Here is a 15,289-nt window from a genome sequence, read left to right as displayed (position 1 = left end):
TCATATCTCTGCAAATGTCAGTATGAAACATTACCAGCCGAACCCACGGGAAATGACAATTTAAGTTATCCCTACTAGGATTACCTTTGTAAAATTGTTTCTAGCGTGATGTATATGGTTATCATTACTCATTTTGATTCCGAACAATAATGTGGACAAGCATGGTCAACCCAACATCAGTGTTGCACTACAGAAGCCTCCTACTAGCCTTTATGAGAAACTAGTTTGTTTTACGTCATTTGTTGCAATTAAATAAACATGGAAAATAAAATAAATTCTTTGGAAGTTCATAAAGGCATTGATTTCAGCCTTAGCTTTGCAAAATTGTATCTAGCGTGATGTACGGTTACAATTATGAATTGGATTCTTGAGCAATGAAGGAGCTTGTCATGTTCGCTATCGTGTTCTTTTCGTGATCGTGGAAACATCCTACTACCATTTATAGCCAATTGGGGTTGTTATTTTTTTACCCATGCTAATTCTCTTAATTTCATTGCTACCGGTCTTGAGAACTAGGCTGTAGCCTAGTGGCAAGGGAGCGCAGTGGCGTCTCCAGCAACCAGGGTTCGAGCCACGTCGGGGACGAATTTCTGGTTTCTCACAAGGGATGCTTCTCCTATATCAATAAACCATGGGTGCTAGTGCCCATGAGTTTCATCATTGCTACCGGTCTTATCTTTGCAAATTTGTGTCTTGATCTATGTGCCCGGTTAGCGAAACTAACTTCATTAGCTTGTCATTTTCGCTAGTGTGTTAATGGTGTGATTACGAAAACCTCGTATTGCAACCAAGGTCTTGTCACGCGTCATCGCCTACAACTATAAAAATAATGAAATCACTTATTTGGAAACTTCTAAAGTCATTGCTATTGGTCTTATCCGCCCGACTTTTTATCTAGCACGACATGTTAGGTTACCGTTATCAACCAAGTAATGAAGTAGTTATCCCGTTGTCCTCGGCAGTGCTTATTGTTGACTACATAAACCTCGTACCGTTATTTGTGACAAAAAAATTTGTCACCTGCGTCATATGAAATCTGGCCGGTCGCCTATTAAATTGTCTTACTTCCAAATTGTTTGAACCATTTCTGCGACCCAACCCACCATGCAACATACATTACAGACATTGTTGAACCTAGCATGATATATTGCCGTTTTCATTAGTTTGTTACTCTGCGATTACTTAAACCTATTAGTGGCATATGTGACCAATCAGGTCTTGTCGCTTGCGCCATCTGAAATCTGATTCGTCGCCTACTAAATTGTGTTACTTTTTTTCTAAAATATCCAGAACCATTTTTTGCTACCCTTCCCGTCGTGGTTCGTGGGGGCGGACATTATAGATTGTTGAACCTCGGTCGAGGCTTTGACCACGGTTACTATACTTATCTGAATGGAAGGTAATCCCCTGGTCTTACGTAAATGTGTAGATATTTTCTTTTGTGGGGGAAGGTGTAGATGAGTGAGTTACAAAAACTTGGTAGCTTGCTTGCTTTGCTTAGGTGTTCCAAATATTTGACTCTGCAGCGCTGAAAATATATTCAAATCTCCATCTACTAGTAATTACTAGTAACCAAAATTGCAGCCTTGGGATAGCAACTGCCAGCCATATCCCCAAACATAAACACAGGATGTGTAAGCCTGCTTGCGCTCAAAATTGGCGTATATTTGACATAAATAACGGGGGCAGAAGTAGTAAATGCATGAGATGGATATAGATACACATCCCATAGTAATGTGGTGAAGAAAGAAATGTGGGTTGGGTATGCTACGGGGTGCGCGTAGGGAGAAGGGGCGTTCCGGTGGGTTTGTCAAGGTGGCAAGGGACAGAGTTCCACCCCGGCCCCTGCCCCTGGTAGTGGTTGGGATTGGACTCCCCAAACCCACACGAGTGGCCTCTGGAACCCAAAAAAGAATCATTCATAAAATCACCGATCTCTCTCTCTCTCTCTCTCTCTCTCTCTCTCTCTCTCTCTCTCTCTCTCTCTCTGCCCTTCTTTTCCAACCCTTTTGCCATGAGTCTCAAAGTAAGCGAAGCCCCCCAAAGCCAACCAAACCGAGGTTACACAACCGAAAAAGAAAAGAAAAGAAAAACCAATTAGTATTAGCTTAGCCGAGAGATATAAAGTTAAAGTTAGGAGGCATTAATTGGTTTCTTGCTTGGCATTTAGTTGCGGGTGGCGAAGCAAGAACAAGAGAAGAGAGGAGGCGGCCTCCTCCTCCCCCTCCCGCCTCCTATATTAGAGAGGGACTCCCCTCGCAGCGGCATCAACAGCAAACAAGAAGCTGTCCCTTTCGCTCTCCTCTCTTCTTCCGTTACCACTCACCCTCCCGCTCCTCGCCTTTTAAGGCATCCTCCCCTCCAATCCTCCTCCTTGAACCTTGACAGAGAGAGAGAGAGACCAAGAATGGCTCGTGAGATGAACGGCTTCTTCAGCCACCCTCCGACTCCGCCTCCGGCGCCGTACCCGCAGGAGGAGGCGGCCGCGGACGTGGACGACGCGGAGGACGGCGGCGGCGGGCAGGGGAAGCTCTGCTCCAGGGGGCACTGGAGGCCCGCCGAGGACGCCCGGCTCAAGGAACTCGTCGGCCAGTACGGGCCCCAGAACTGGAACCTCATCGCCGAGAAGCTCGACGGCAGATCAGGTATAAAACAACCTAATACTATGTGGAGTTCCTCCGATGCAATGCTGTTTCATTTCGGATTCGAAGATGCATGCATTGAATGCGCAAACGGAACTAGTCTACTGCTTTGGTTTCTTTTACTGCGACCATCTTCCGTTTATTTGTTTTCGTGTGGATAACTTCTTGGACTTGTTTCTTTCTTTCTTTCTTGTAGTAAAATACATGCATTTTACTAGTAATTTGGAGTGTGTTGCGGTTAACGCAGTGGTGAATGGTGATCGTGGGTTCTGCGCCCTGATTCCTGGTTTATTTTGTGATGATGTCGGCCAACAGGGAAAAGCTGCCGCCTGCGGTGGTTCAACCAGCTGGACCCGCGGATCAACCGCCGGGCCTTCACGGAGGAGGAGGAGGACCGGCTGATGGCGGCGCACCGCGCCTACGGCAACAAGTGGGCCCTCATCGCCCGCCTCTTCCCCGGCCGCACCGACAACGCCGTCAAGAACCACTGGCACGTCCTCATGGCCCGCAGGCAGCGGGAGCAGTCCGGCGCCTTCCGCCGCCGCAGCAAGCCCGCCTCCTCTTCCTCCTCCTCCATCGCCCCGGCGCCGCACCACCCGGCCCCGGCCGTCGTCCTCCAGCACCAGCACCAGCACCAGCACCTGTACCAGCACCACGGGGCATCTCCCATTCCCATGCCGCTCCAGCCGTTCGCCATGGGGGTGGCCATAGCTACCGGGGTGTACAGCAAGGCCGCTACGGCCACGGCCACGGCCAGCCGCGCCTACAGCGGCGGCGAGTCCGACGAGTCGGCGTCCACCTGCACCACCGACCTCTCCCTCAGCTCCGGCAGCGCCGCCGTGCCCTGCTTCTACCACCACCAGGGTACGTGCCTCCCTCGCTGCATGCTTGCCCTCAAGGCTCAAGTCCCAAGCGCCAAGCCCCAAGCTCTTGTTGTTTTGTTGCGTCGTCAGTCGTCAGTCCTCCACATGGACATGGCCAGCGTTTTGATCCGACTCCGACTGACATGGTGGTCTTTGGTGCAGGCTACGACATGGCTCCGCTAGCTCACGCCGTGACCCAGGCGTTCTCACCCAGCGCGCGCTCCGCCTTCTCCGCCCCGTCGTCCTCGTCGGCGCGGCAACAGCAGCGCAGGCAGCAGCAGCAGCACGAGGAGGAGGATGGCGACAAGCTCAGCCTGCCCTTCTTCGACTTCCTGGGCGTGGGCTCGACATGACCGGGCGGGGCGGGGCGGTGCGGTGTACAGGTGGAGGCCGATATCATCATCATCATCATCATCCTAAGGGAGGCGGCCAATCCTTCCTAGCTAGTTAAGCAAGGTTAGAGTCTAGAAGAAGCAGACTAGGAGAAGATGAGGAGGATGAGGAGTTAAGTTGTTTTATTTATGGCGATGAATGTGACCTCTCTGGTTTCACTCTCCTCAGTTTTGCCGCTGATTACAGTACTTATTCAGATGGGATTAAAACAAGTCGCATGTAATGTAATGGTGGCAACCCGAACTTAGTTTCATGTCCTCTTGTCTCTATTCCATTTGTTTGTGCCGATCGAAGAAGCAAGAAAATAACTAGTAAAAATTGCCCCCTGCAGCGACGAGCATTAGATATGTCCGTTGTTGTCCATTCCATTCCATTGTCGGTGCCCACCCAGCCGCCGGCGACGGCGAGAGAGAAACAAATTAAAGGTTCACTCAGTTTACTAAGCCGGTGCACTAGGAGTAAGACTATGACTAGGAGCGGACCGGCCGGGCCGGCGTGATCGGTGCGTACGACGAGTATGTGAACGCAGCGGCGAGCCTTTCTTTCTTTCTTTCTTTCTTGTTGCATTCATCAACAAGAACGACGAGTCATTTTCCTCTCTCGCTCTCTCTCTCACGGGGCGGGACGGGGCGGGGCGGGGCGGGTCGGGGCCAGGCGGGCGGGCGGGCATGGTCTCGGCCTCTCGGGGGATTCCCTTGGACTGTTGCGCGTGAGCATGGCGGGGACGGATGGATGGTGCCTCGGCGGAGGAGGAGGACCTCGCCTCATGCATCCTCACCACGCACGCCTTTGCAAGCCAACGAAACTGCTGTTGCAACAGCATCTCGTTGCTTCTTCTCTTCTGACTCCGTTACCAGTTGCTTCGTCACTCGCTCGCTCGCTTTTCTGTAATTGCTGCTACCTGCACACTGCCTGCCTGCTCGCCTCATCACCGGCGACAATCCTGTCTTAATTATGGCCTCTGCAACTGCAACTGCAACCAACCCAACCCACACGGTCAATGCTAAAACCAAACTGATACCTGAACTGACGAAGAAACCGTGCAGTGAGCAATCACTGCAATGTGAGTTTCTCGGCAGTTTTTACCACCCACAGTGCCGGTTCTGCCCATGTTTGACTGGACTTACTCTTTTATCTATTGCTCCATACACCACCCTGGGCCTGGCATGCATGGACACACACACGCACACACTCGGAGGTGTACAGCAACAATATCGAGCGAGCCTGTTGATCTGCTGAATGGATGGATGAAAACGTGGATGGATGGAGCAGTCATCATGTTTTATAGTTGCACCAAGGAGGACTGGACTGGGTCAGACTATGTGTGACCTGACACTCTCACGTCTGAATCCACTGCAGCAAAATAAAATCTCAACTTATACTACATTTGGTAGTTCAGGTCATGTCCTATCTTAAGACATGCACGGCGCTAATTGCAAATGGCGCACGGGCACCTTGGTGCCCCTTTTAAAAAATCATTTTTTATAGCGTAAAATTTTTAAAAACTTTTTGTAAACACACACACATGTATATACTACATATATGCAAAAATTCATAACAGTTTGCTTTCACACGTGGCGTACAAAAATAAGACAAATATGTATTTTCAAATGGGGCCGGAATTTTGTTATTGTTGTACAACTTACAAATTACATTTTTTCAAAACAAAATTTCATGGATCAGTGGTGAATACATACAAGTTTCCACAGAATTGTTTTCAATTTTTTTAACTTTTAAATATGGTTTTTGAATTATTATTTTTCCCAAAAAAGGGCACAATGGTGCCCGAGCACACAAACTTCGCACTCCATTCATGCTAGCTACTCAGGTATATAAAGAAAGAACTGACATAACTTACTTGATACAACCACTCAGGCATCCTATTTTCTTGGGTAGTTGAATTTACCACAGATCTTTGCCTGCAATGGGTTGCTTCAGAGGGAAAGCCTAATACTGTTGTGGTAATCGGGATAGGTATGGCATTAAACATATTACCCTTTTGGTTAAGTTGAATAGACTATAGGCATCATTCTGTCGTCAAGATTATTGCGTGACAGGAAAGCTAGAATACAGTAAGTCCTCCTTTGATTATTACTACTACGGCGGCTGCTGAAAACCCATCAAGCATGCCAGTTTTGTACTGCAATGACATATTTACAATTTGACAATAATTTATCACGCGTCAACTACAACACTGAAACTGCAGGTATAAATTACATGGGCAATTTGACGTGGAAGCAACAATAATTCTAGTTCAATTGGTCAAAACTGTCTTTTTAATGTCCGCCTTCTTGCTAACGAAAAACACCGATGAAAGCAATCTGAAAACAACAAGAGATGCCTCCAAGGGTGGAATATCTCCTTAACTACCTAGACAATCTCTTGCCTTGTTTCTTCCTATTAAGGGGAGGAAAACCAACAGGTTAAAATGTGATATCGTTGTCAGAAACTTTTGGAGCAATTCGTCCTCCATCTTGGTGTGCACCGATGCAGTTAAAAATAAACGCTAAAATTATGTACAGGCAGAGATGAACACCGGAAAAATTCTCAAGTTATGACGCCATGCATGCGCAGATAATATGTACTTCATTCAAATCGCAGACGTTCTCTCCTGTAAAATCAAAATCGAAATTCTGACTTGGCATGGTGTAGTTGTGCAGTGTAAGACAATAGGCTTTGGGGGGAACCGGCACAACCCTCTAGGGGTGGCCTATCACATATATATATAATGAGGTGGTATACAACGTTACAATATACACATGTAAATACAGTCTAACACCCTCCCTCAATCTTAGCCACTTTCTAATGAATCTAGAAGGGTAAGATTGCGCCTGCAAGTCTCAAACTGTGGCAAAGGCAATGGCTTGGTGAAGATGTCAGCAAGTTGATCCTTGGAAGAAATAAACTTGATCTGTAGTTGCTTCTGAGAGACACGTTCACGCACAAAGTGATAGTCAACTTCAATGTGTTTCGTTCGGGCATGGAATACCGGATTTGCAGAAAGGTATGTAGCACCGATGTTATCACACCAAAGAACAGGAGGCTGTGATTGGGGTATACTTAACTCCTGAAGCAAGGACTGTACCCAGATGATCTCTGACGTGGCATTGGCCACAGCCTTATACTCAGCCTCAGTACTGCTACGCGAGACAGTAGCCTGTTTCCGAGCACTCCAGGCAATCAGGTTAGAGCCAAAGAAGACAGCATAACCCCCCGTGGATCGCCTGTCATCCGGATTGCCAGCCCAGTCTGCATCAGAATATGCTGAAAGACAACCAGAGTCAGACGGCCGAATATGCAAACCATGAGCCACCGTGAAACGAATATAGCGCAAAATCCGCTTAACAGCAGACCAATGAGTGTCACGGGGTGACTGCAGATACTGGCAGACTCGGTTAACAGCATAGGAAATGTCTGGTCGCGTGATCGTCAAGTACTGAAGCCCACCAACAATACTCCTGTACTCTGTCGCATCAGAAGAAGAAAGAAGCACACCATCAACAGCATTGAGCTTATCAGTGGTAGACATGGGTGTAGTCGTCGTTTGCACTTAAGCATCCCAGCTCGCTGCAACAAATCCAGAGAGTACTTCTTCTGCGTCATAACAAGGCCAGCAGCACGAGAAGTAACCTCCACACCAAGAAAGTAATGAAGCTTCCCAAGGTCCTTGACCGCAAAATCAGCACCAAGTGAGCGAACAAGCGCAGTAGCAGCCGACTGAGAGGAGCTGACCAAAATGATATCATCTACATAGACCAACAAGTACATAGTAACCTCAGGCCTTTGAAGAAGAAACAATGAGGAGTCAGCAGTTGATGATGCAAAACCATGAGCACGAAGAGCCATTGCAAGACGAGCATGCCAAGCACGAGGAGCCTGCTTCAGACCATAAATTGCCTTGGACAGACGACAGAGATGATTAGGGTGATCCGGATCAAAGAAACCCGGAGGCTGGCGCATGTAAACCTCCTCCGCCAAGACACCATGAAGAAAAGCATTTTGAACATCAAGCTGACGAAGAAACCAACCTCGAGTAACAGCCAGAGAGAGAAGAAGTCTGATGGTAGTAGGCTTGACCACTGGACTGAAGGTGTCTTCATAGTCAAGTCCAAAACGCTGTCGAAAACCACGAGCAACCAGACGAGCCTTATAGCGCTCAATGGACCCATCAGAATGCCTCTTCACTTTGAAAACCCATTTGGAATCAATGACATTTACCCGTGATTGTGGAGGAACAAGAGTCCATGTCTGATTGCGAAGAAGCGCTTGATACTCCTGCTCCATGGCCTCTCTCCAATGAGGAATGCGCATAGCAGCTTGATACGTGCGTGGCTCAGAGGATGGATCTGCGAGAGCAGCAGACATGCACGCCGCTAACCAAGCAACTGTGCCATCGTGACGTTGCTTAGGCTGAAAAATGCCACTCCGACTGCGCGTATGTGGACGTAGAGCAGCAGCAGGAGCCGGCGGAGGCGAAGGTGACGGAGACGTGACGGTCGCTGGAGATGCAGGAATCACCTCAGGCGAGCTCGGGACAGACGACTCCGGGCTGCATGGCGAAGACTGGCCCGACGACAGGGGCTCAGAGGCCATGGGCGAACCGAGAGTGGGCAAGGCCAGCTCCGGTGACACCGGCCCAGACGGCCTTGGCGAGGCGAGAGCAGGCGAGGCCGGCCCTGGTGAGACGGGCCCAGACACCCTGGGCGAGGCAGGGGCGGGCGAGGCCAGGCCTGGTGATGACTGCCCCGACGTCCTGGGCGAGACGGGGACCGAGGAGGCCGGCCCAGTCGGCGGGGTTGCTGTAGGGGAACGTTGCAGAAAACAAAAAATTTCCTACTCGTTTCACCAAGATCATCTAGGAGTTCATCTAGCAACGAGTTATTAGATGCATCTACATACCTTTGTAGATCGCGAGCGGAAGCGTTTAAAAGAACGGTGATGATGTAGTCGTACTCGACGTGATCCAAATCACCGATGACCAGCGCCGAACGGACGGCACCTCCGCGTTCAACACACGTACGGAACAGCCACGTCTCCTCCTTCTTGATCCAGCAAGGGAGGGAGGAGAGGTTGAGGGAGATGGCACCAGCAGCAGCACGACGGCGTGGTGTTGATGGAGCTGCAGTACTCCGGCAGAGCTTCGCTAAGCACTATGGAGGTTGAGGAGGTGTTGGGGAGGGAGAAGGAGGCAACCAAAGGCCGAGGCGTTCAGGTATGAAGTCCCTCCTCTCCCCCACTATATATAGGGGTGCCAAGGGGGGGTGGTGCGCAGCCTAGGAGATCCAATCTCCTATGGCCGGCGGCCAAGGGGAGGTTTCCCTCCCCCCCAAGGCACCTAGGAGGTGCCTTACCCTCCTAGGACTCTTGCCCCCTTAAACCCTAGGCGCATGGGCCTATGTGGGGCTGGTGCCCTTGGCCCATTAGGCCAAGGCGCACCCCCTTACAGCCCATGTGGCCCCCCGGGACAGGTGGACCCACCCGGTGGACCCCCGGGACCCTTCCGGTGGTCCCGGTACAATACCGATAACCCCGAAACTTGTCCCGATGCCCGAAACAGGACTTCCCATATATAAATCTTTACCTCCGGACCATTCCGGAACTCCTCGTGACGTCCGGGATCTCATCCGGGACTCCGAACAACATTCGGGTTACTGCATATACATATCCCTACAACCCTAGCGTAACTGAACCTTAAGTGTGTAGACCCTACGGGTTCGAGAGACAAGCAGACATGACCGAGACGACTCTCCGGTCAATAACCAACAGCGGGATCTGGATACCCATGTTGGCTCCCACATGCTCCACGATGATCTCATCGGATGAACCACGATGTCGAGGATTCAATCAACCCCGTACGCTATTCCCTTTGTCTATCGATATGTTACTTGCCCGAGATTCGATCGTCGGTATCCCAATACCTCGTTCAATCTCGTTACCGGCAAGTCACTTTACTCGTACCGTAATGCATGATCCCGTGACCAGACACTTGGTCACTCTGAGCTCATTATGATGATGCATTACCGAGTGGGCCCAGTGATACCTCTCCGTCATACGGAGTGACAAATCCCAGTCTTGATCCATGTCACCCAACAGACACTTTCGGAGATACCCGTAGTCTACCTTTATAGTCACCCAGTTACGTTGTGACGTTTGGCATACCCAAAGCACTCCTACGGTATCCGGGAGTTACACGATCTCATGGTCTAAGGAAAAGATACTTTGACATTGCAAAACTCTAGCAAACGAACTATACGATCTTGTGCTATGTTTAGGATTGGGTCTCGTCCATCACATCATTCTCCCAATGATGTGATCTCGTTATCAATGACATCCAGTGTCCATAGTCAGGAAACCATGACTATCTGTTGATCAACGAGCTAGTCAACTAGAGGCTCACTAGGGACATGTTGGTGTCTGTTATTCACACATGCATTACGATTTCCGGATAACACAATTATAGCATGAATAAAGACAATTATCATGAACAAGGAAATATAATAATAATGCTTTTATTATTGCCTCTAGGGCATATTTCCAACAGTCTCCCACTTGCACTAGAGTCAATAATCTAGTTACATTGTGATGAATCGAACACCCATGGAATTCTGGTGTTGATCATGTTTTGCTCTAGGGAGAGGTTTAGTCAACGGATCTGCTACATTCAGGTCCGTATGTACTTTACAAATCTCTATGTCTCCATCTTGAACATTTTCACGAATGGAGTTGAAGCGACGCTTGATGTGCCTTGTCTTCTTGTGAAACCTGGGCTCCTTGGCAAGTGCAATAGCTCCAGAGTTGTCACAGAAGAGCTTGATCGGCCCCGACGCATTGGGTATGACTCCTAGGTCGGTGATGAACTCCTTCACCCATATTGCTTCATGTGCTGCCTCCGAGGCTGCCATGTACTCCGCTTCACATGTAGATCCCGCCACGACGCTTTGCTTGCAACTGCACCAGCTCACTGCCCCACCATTCAAAATATACACGTATCCGGTTTGTGACTTAGAGTCATCCAGATCTGTGTCGAAGCTAGCGTCGACGTAACCCTTTACGACGAGCTCTTCGTCACCTCCATAAACGAGAAACATTTCCTTAGTCCTTTTCAGGTACTTCAGGATATTCTTGACCGCTGTCCAGTGTTCCTTGCCGGGATTACTTTGGTACCTTCCTACCAAACTTACGGCAAGGTTTACATCAGGTCTGGTACACAGCATGGCATACATAATAGAACCTATGGCTGAGGCATAGGGGATGACGCTCATCTCTTCTATATCTTCTGCCGTGGTCGGACATTGAGCTGAGCTCAATTTCATACCTTGCAACACAGGCAAGAACCCCTTCTTGGATTGATCCATATTGAACTTCTTCAATATCTTATCAAGGTATGTGCTTTGTGAAAGACCTATGAGGCGTCTTGATCTATCTCTATAGATTTTGATGCCTAATATATAAGCAGCTTCTCCAAGGTCCTTCATTGAAAAACTTTTATTCAAGTAGGCCTTGATGCTGTCCAAGAGTTCTATATCATTTCCCATCAAAAGTATGTCATCTACATATAATATGAGAAATGCTACAGAGCTCCCACTCACTTTCTTGTAAACGCAGGCTTCTCCATAAGTCTGTGTAAACCCAAACGCTTTGATCATCTCATCAAAGCGAATGTTCCAACTCCGAGATGCTTGCACCAGCCCATAAATCGAGCGTTGGAGCTTGCACACTTTGTCAGCATTCTTAGGATCGACAAAACCTTCCGGCTGCATCATATACAATTCTTCCTTAAGGAAACCATTAAGGAATGCCGTTTTGACGTCCATTTGCCATATTTCGTAATCATAGAATGCGGCAATTGCTAACATGATTCGGACGGACTTCAGCTTCGCTACCGGTGAGAAAGTCTCATCGTAGTCAACCCCTTGAACTTGTCGATAACCCTTAGCGACAAGCCGAGCTTTATAGATGGTCACATTACCATCCGCGTCTGTCTTCCTCTTAAAGATCCATTTATTTTCTATGGCTCGCCGCTCAACGGGCAAGTCAGTCAAAGTCCATACTTTGTTTTCATACATGGATCCTATCTCGGATTTCATGGCTTCCAGCCATTTGTCGGAATCCGGTCCCGCCATCGCTTCTTCATAGTTCGAAGGTTCACCGTTGTCTAACAACATGATTTCCAAGACAGGGTTGCCGTACCACTCTGGTGCGGAACGTGTCCTTGTGGACCTTCGGATTTCAGTAGGGGCTTGATCAGAAGTATCTTGATCATTTTCATTAACTTCCTCTCTAGTCGGTGCAGGCACCTCAGGAACATTTTCTTGAGTTGCGCCATTTTCCGGTTCAAGAGGCAATACTTCATCAAGCTCTACTTTCCTCCCACTTACTTCTTTCGAGAGAAACTCTTTCTCCAGAAAGGACCCATTCTTGGCAACAAAGATCTTGCCTTCGGATCTGAGGTAGAAGGTGTACCCAATAGTTTCTTTTGGGTACCCTATGAAGACGCATTTTTCCGATTTGGGTTCGAGCTTTTCAGGTTGAAGTTTCTTGACATAAGCATCGCATCCCCAAACTTTTAGAAACGACAGCTTAGGTTTCTTCCCAAACCATAATTCATACGGTGTCGTCTCAACGGATTTCGACGGAGCCCTATTTAAAGTGAATGCGGCAGTCTCTAAAGCATAGCCCCAAAAAGAAAGCGGTAAATCGGTAAGAGACATCATAGATCGCACCATATCTAACAGAGTGCGATTACGACGTTCGGACACACCATTACGCTGAGGTGTTCCAGGCGGCGTGAGTTGTGAAACTATTCCACATTTTCTTAAGTGTGCCCCAAACTCGTGACTCAAGTATTCTCCTCCACGATCTGATCGTAGAAACTTGATTTTCCTGTCACGTTGATTTTCAACCTCACTCTGAAATTCCTTGAACTTTTCAAAGGTTTCAGACTTGTGTTTCATTAAGTAGATATACCCATACCTACTTAAATCATCAGTGAGGGTGAGAACATAACGATAGCCACCGCGAGCCTCAACACTCATCGGACCGCACACATCAGTATGTATGATTTCCAATAAGTCGGTTGCTCGCTCCATTGTTCCTGAGAACGGAGTCTTGGTCATTTTACCCATAAGGCATGGTTCGCACGTGTCAAATGATTCATAATCAAGAGACTCTAAAAGTCCATCAGCATGGAGCTTCTTCATGCGTTTAACACCTATGTGACCAAGGCGGCAGTGCCACAAGTATGTGGGACTATCATTATCAACCTTACTTCTTTTGGTACTCACATTATGAATATGTGTAGCATCACGTTCGAGATTCATAAGGAATAAACCATTCACCATAGGAGCATGACCATAAAACATATCTCTCATAAAAATGGAACAACCATTATTCTCAGATTTAAAAGAGTAGCCATCTCGAATTAAACGAGATCCCGATACAATGTTCATGCTCAAAGCTGGCACTAAATAACAATTATTAAGGTTTAAAACTAATCCCGAAGGGAGATGCAGAGGTAGCGTGCCGACGGCGATCACATTGACCTTGGAACCATTCCCGACGCGCATCGTCACCTCGTCCTTTGCCAGTTTCCGCTTATTCCGCAGCCCCTGCTTTGAGTTACAAATGTGAGCAACTGCACCGGTATCAAATACCCAGGAGCTACTACGGGCACTAGTAAGGTACACATCAATTACATGTATATCACATATACCTTTTGTTTTGCCGGCCTTCTTATCCGCTAAGTACTTAGGGCAGTTCCGCTTCCAGTGACCGCTTCCCTTGCAATAAAAGCACTCAGTCTCGGGCTTGGGTCCATTCTTTGGCTTCTTCCCAGCAGCTTGCTTGCCGGGCGCGGCAACCTCCTTGCCGTCCTTCTTGAAGTTCTTTTTACCCTTGCCTTTCTTGAACTTAGTGGTTTTATTGACCATCAACACTTGATGTTCCTTTCTGACTTCTACCTCTGCTGATTTCAGCATAGCAAATACTTCAGGAATGGTCTTTTCCATCCCCTGCATATTGAAGTTCATCACAAAGCTCTTGTAGCTTGGTGGAAGCGACTGGAGGATTCTGTCAATGACCGCATCATCCGGGAGATTAACTCCCAGCTGAGTCAAGCGGTTATGCAACCCAGACATAGTGAGTATGTGCTCACTGACAGAACTGTTTTCCTCCATCTTACAGCTAAAGAATTTGTCGGAGACTTCATATCTCTCGACCCGGGCATGAGCTTGGAAAACCATTTTCAGCTCTTCGAACATCTCATATGCTCCATGTCTCTCAAAACGCTTTTGGAGCCCCGGCTCTAGGCTGTAAAGCATGCCGCACTGAACGAGGGAGTAGTCATCGAAACGTGCCTGCCAAGCGTTCATAACATCTTGTTCTGCAGGGAGAACGGGTGCGTCACCAAGCGGTGCTTGTAGGACATAATCTTTCTTGGCAGCTATGAGGATGATCCTCAGGTTCCGGACCCAGTCCGTATAGTTGCTGCCATCGTCTTTCAGCTTAGTTTTCTCTAGGAACGCGTTGAAGTTGAGGACTACGTTGGCCATTTGATCTACAAGACATATTGCAAAGATTTTAGACTAAGTTCATGATAATTAAGTTCAACTAATCAAATTATTAGTGAACTCCCACTTAGATTAGACATCCCTCTGGTCATCTAAGTATTACATGATCCGAGTTAAACTAGACCGTGTCCGATCATCACGTGAGACGGACTAGTCAACATCGGTGAACATCTTCATGTTGATCGTATCTTCTATACGACTCATGCTCGACCTTTCGGTCTTCTGTGTTCCGAGGCCATGTCTGTACATGCTAGGCTCGTCAAGTCAACCTAAGTGTTTGCATGTGTAAATCTGTCTTACACCCGTTGTATGTGAACGTCTGAATAAAACACCCGATCATCACGTGGTGTTTTGAAACAGCGAACTGTCGCAACGGTGCACAGTTAGGGGGAACACTTCTTGAAATTATTGTGAGGGATCATCTTATTTACTACCGTCGTTCTAAGTAAACAAGATGCAAAACATGATAAACATCACATGCAATCAAATAATAAACGTGACATGATATGGCCAATATCACATAGCTCCTTTGATCTCCATCTTGGGGCTCCATGATCATCTTGTCACCGGCTTGACACCATGATCTCCATCATCATGATCTCCATCATCGTGTCTCCATGAAGTTGCTCGCCAACTATTACTTCTACTACTATGGCTAACGCGTTTAGCAATAAAGTAAAGTAATTTACATGGCGTTTCTTGATGACACGCAGGTCATATAAAAGAATAAAGACAACTCCTATGGCTCCTGCCGGTTGTCATACTCATCGACATGCAAGTCGTGAATCCTATTACAATAGCATGAACATCTCATACATCACAT

The 15,289-nt window shown here is 47.9% G+C and overlaps 1 protein-coding gene across 1 annotated transcript; it reads left to right on the top strand.

Annotated features, from left to right (window-relative positions):
• Positions 1 to 2,192: 2,192 nt before the first annotated feature.
• LOC123058282 (transcription factor CSA) lies at positions 2,193 to 4,156 on the top strand. Its single transcript, XM_044481056.1, has 3 exons — positions 2,193 to 2,645; positions 2,958 to 3,506; positions 3,668 to 4,156. The coding sequence occupies exons 1-3, from the start codon at positions 2,408 to 2,410 to the stop codon at positions 3,856 to 3,858; spliced, it is 978 nt and encodes a 325-aa protein (XP_044336991.1). The 5' UTR covers positions 2,193 to 2,407; the 3' UTR covers positions 3,859 to 4,156.
• The last annotated feature ends 11,133 nt before the right edge of the window (positions 4,157 to 15,289 follow it).

This window comes from Triticum aestivum, chromosome 3A (assembly GCF_018294505.1).
Source record: "Triticum aestivum cultivar Chinese Spring chromosome 3A, IWGSC CS RefSeq v2.1, whole genome shotgun sequence".
NCBI lineage: Eukaryota > Viridiplantae > Streptophyta > Magnoliopsida > Poales > Poaceae > Triticum > Triticum aestivum.
The sequence above is the reverse complement of the archived record's forward strand: the minus strand, read 5'-3'. Positions and strand labels throughout refer to the sequence as shown.

Coding starts and splice junctions, on each gene's coding strand:
- LOC123058282 (XM_044481056.1), top strand. CDS start 2,408: ATGGCTCGTGAGATGAACGGCTTCTTCAGCCACCCTCCGACTCCGCCT. Junction 2,646..2,957: donor GAAGCTCGACGGCAGATCAG/GTATAAAACAAC, acceptor GTCGGCCAACAG/GGAAAAGCTGCCGCCTGCGG. Junction 3,507..3,667: donor CTGCTTCTACCACCACCAGG/GTACGTGCCTCC, acceptor TCTTTGGTGCAG/GCTACGACATGGCTCCGCTA.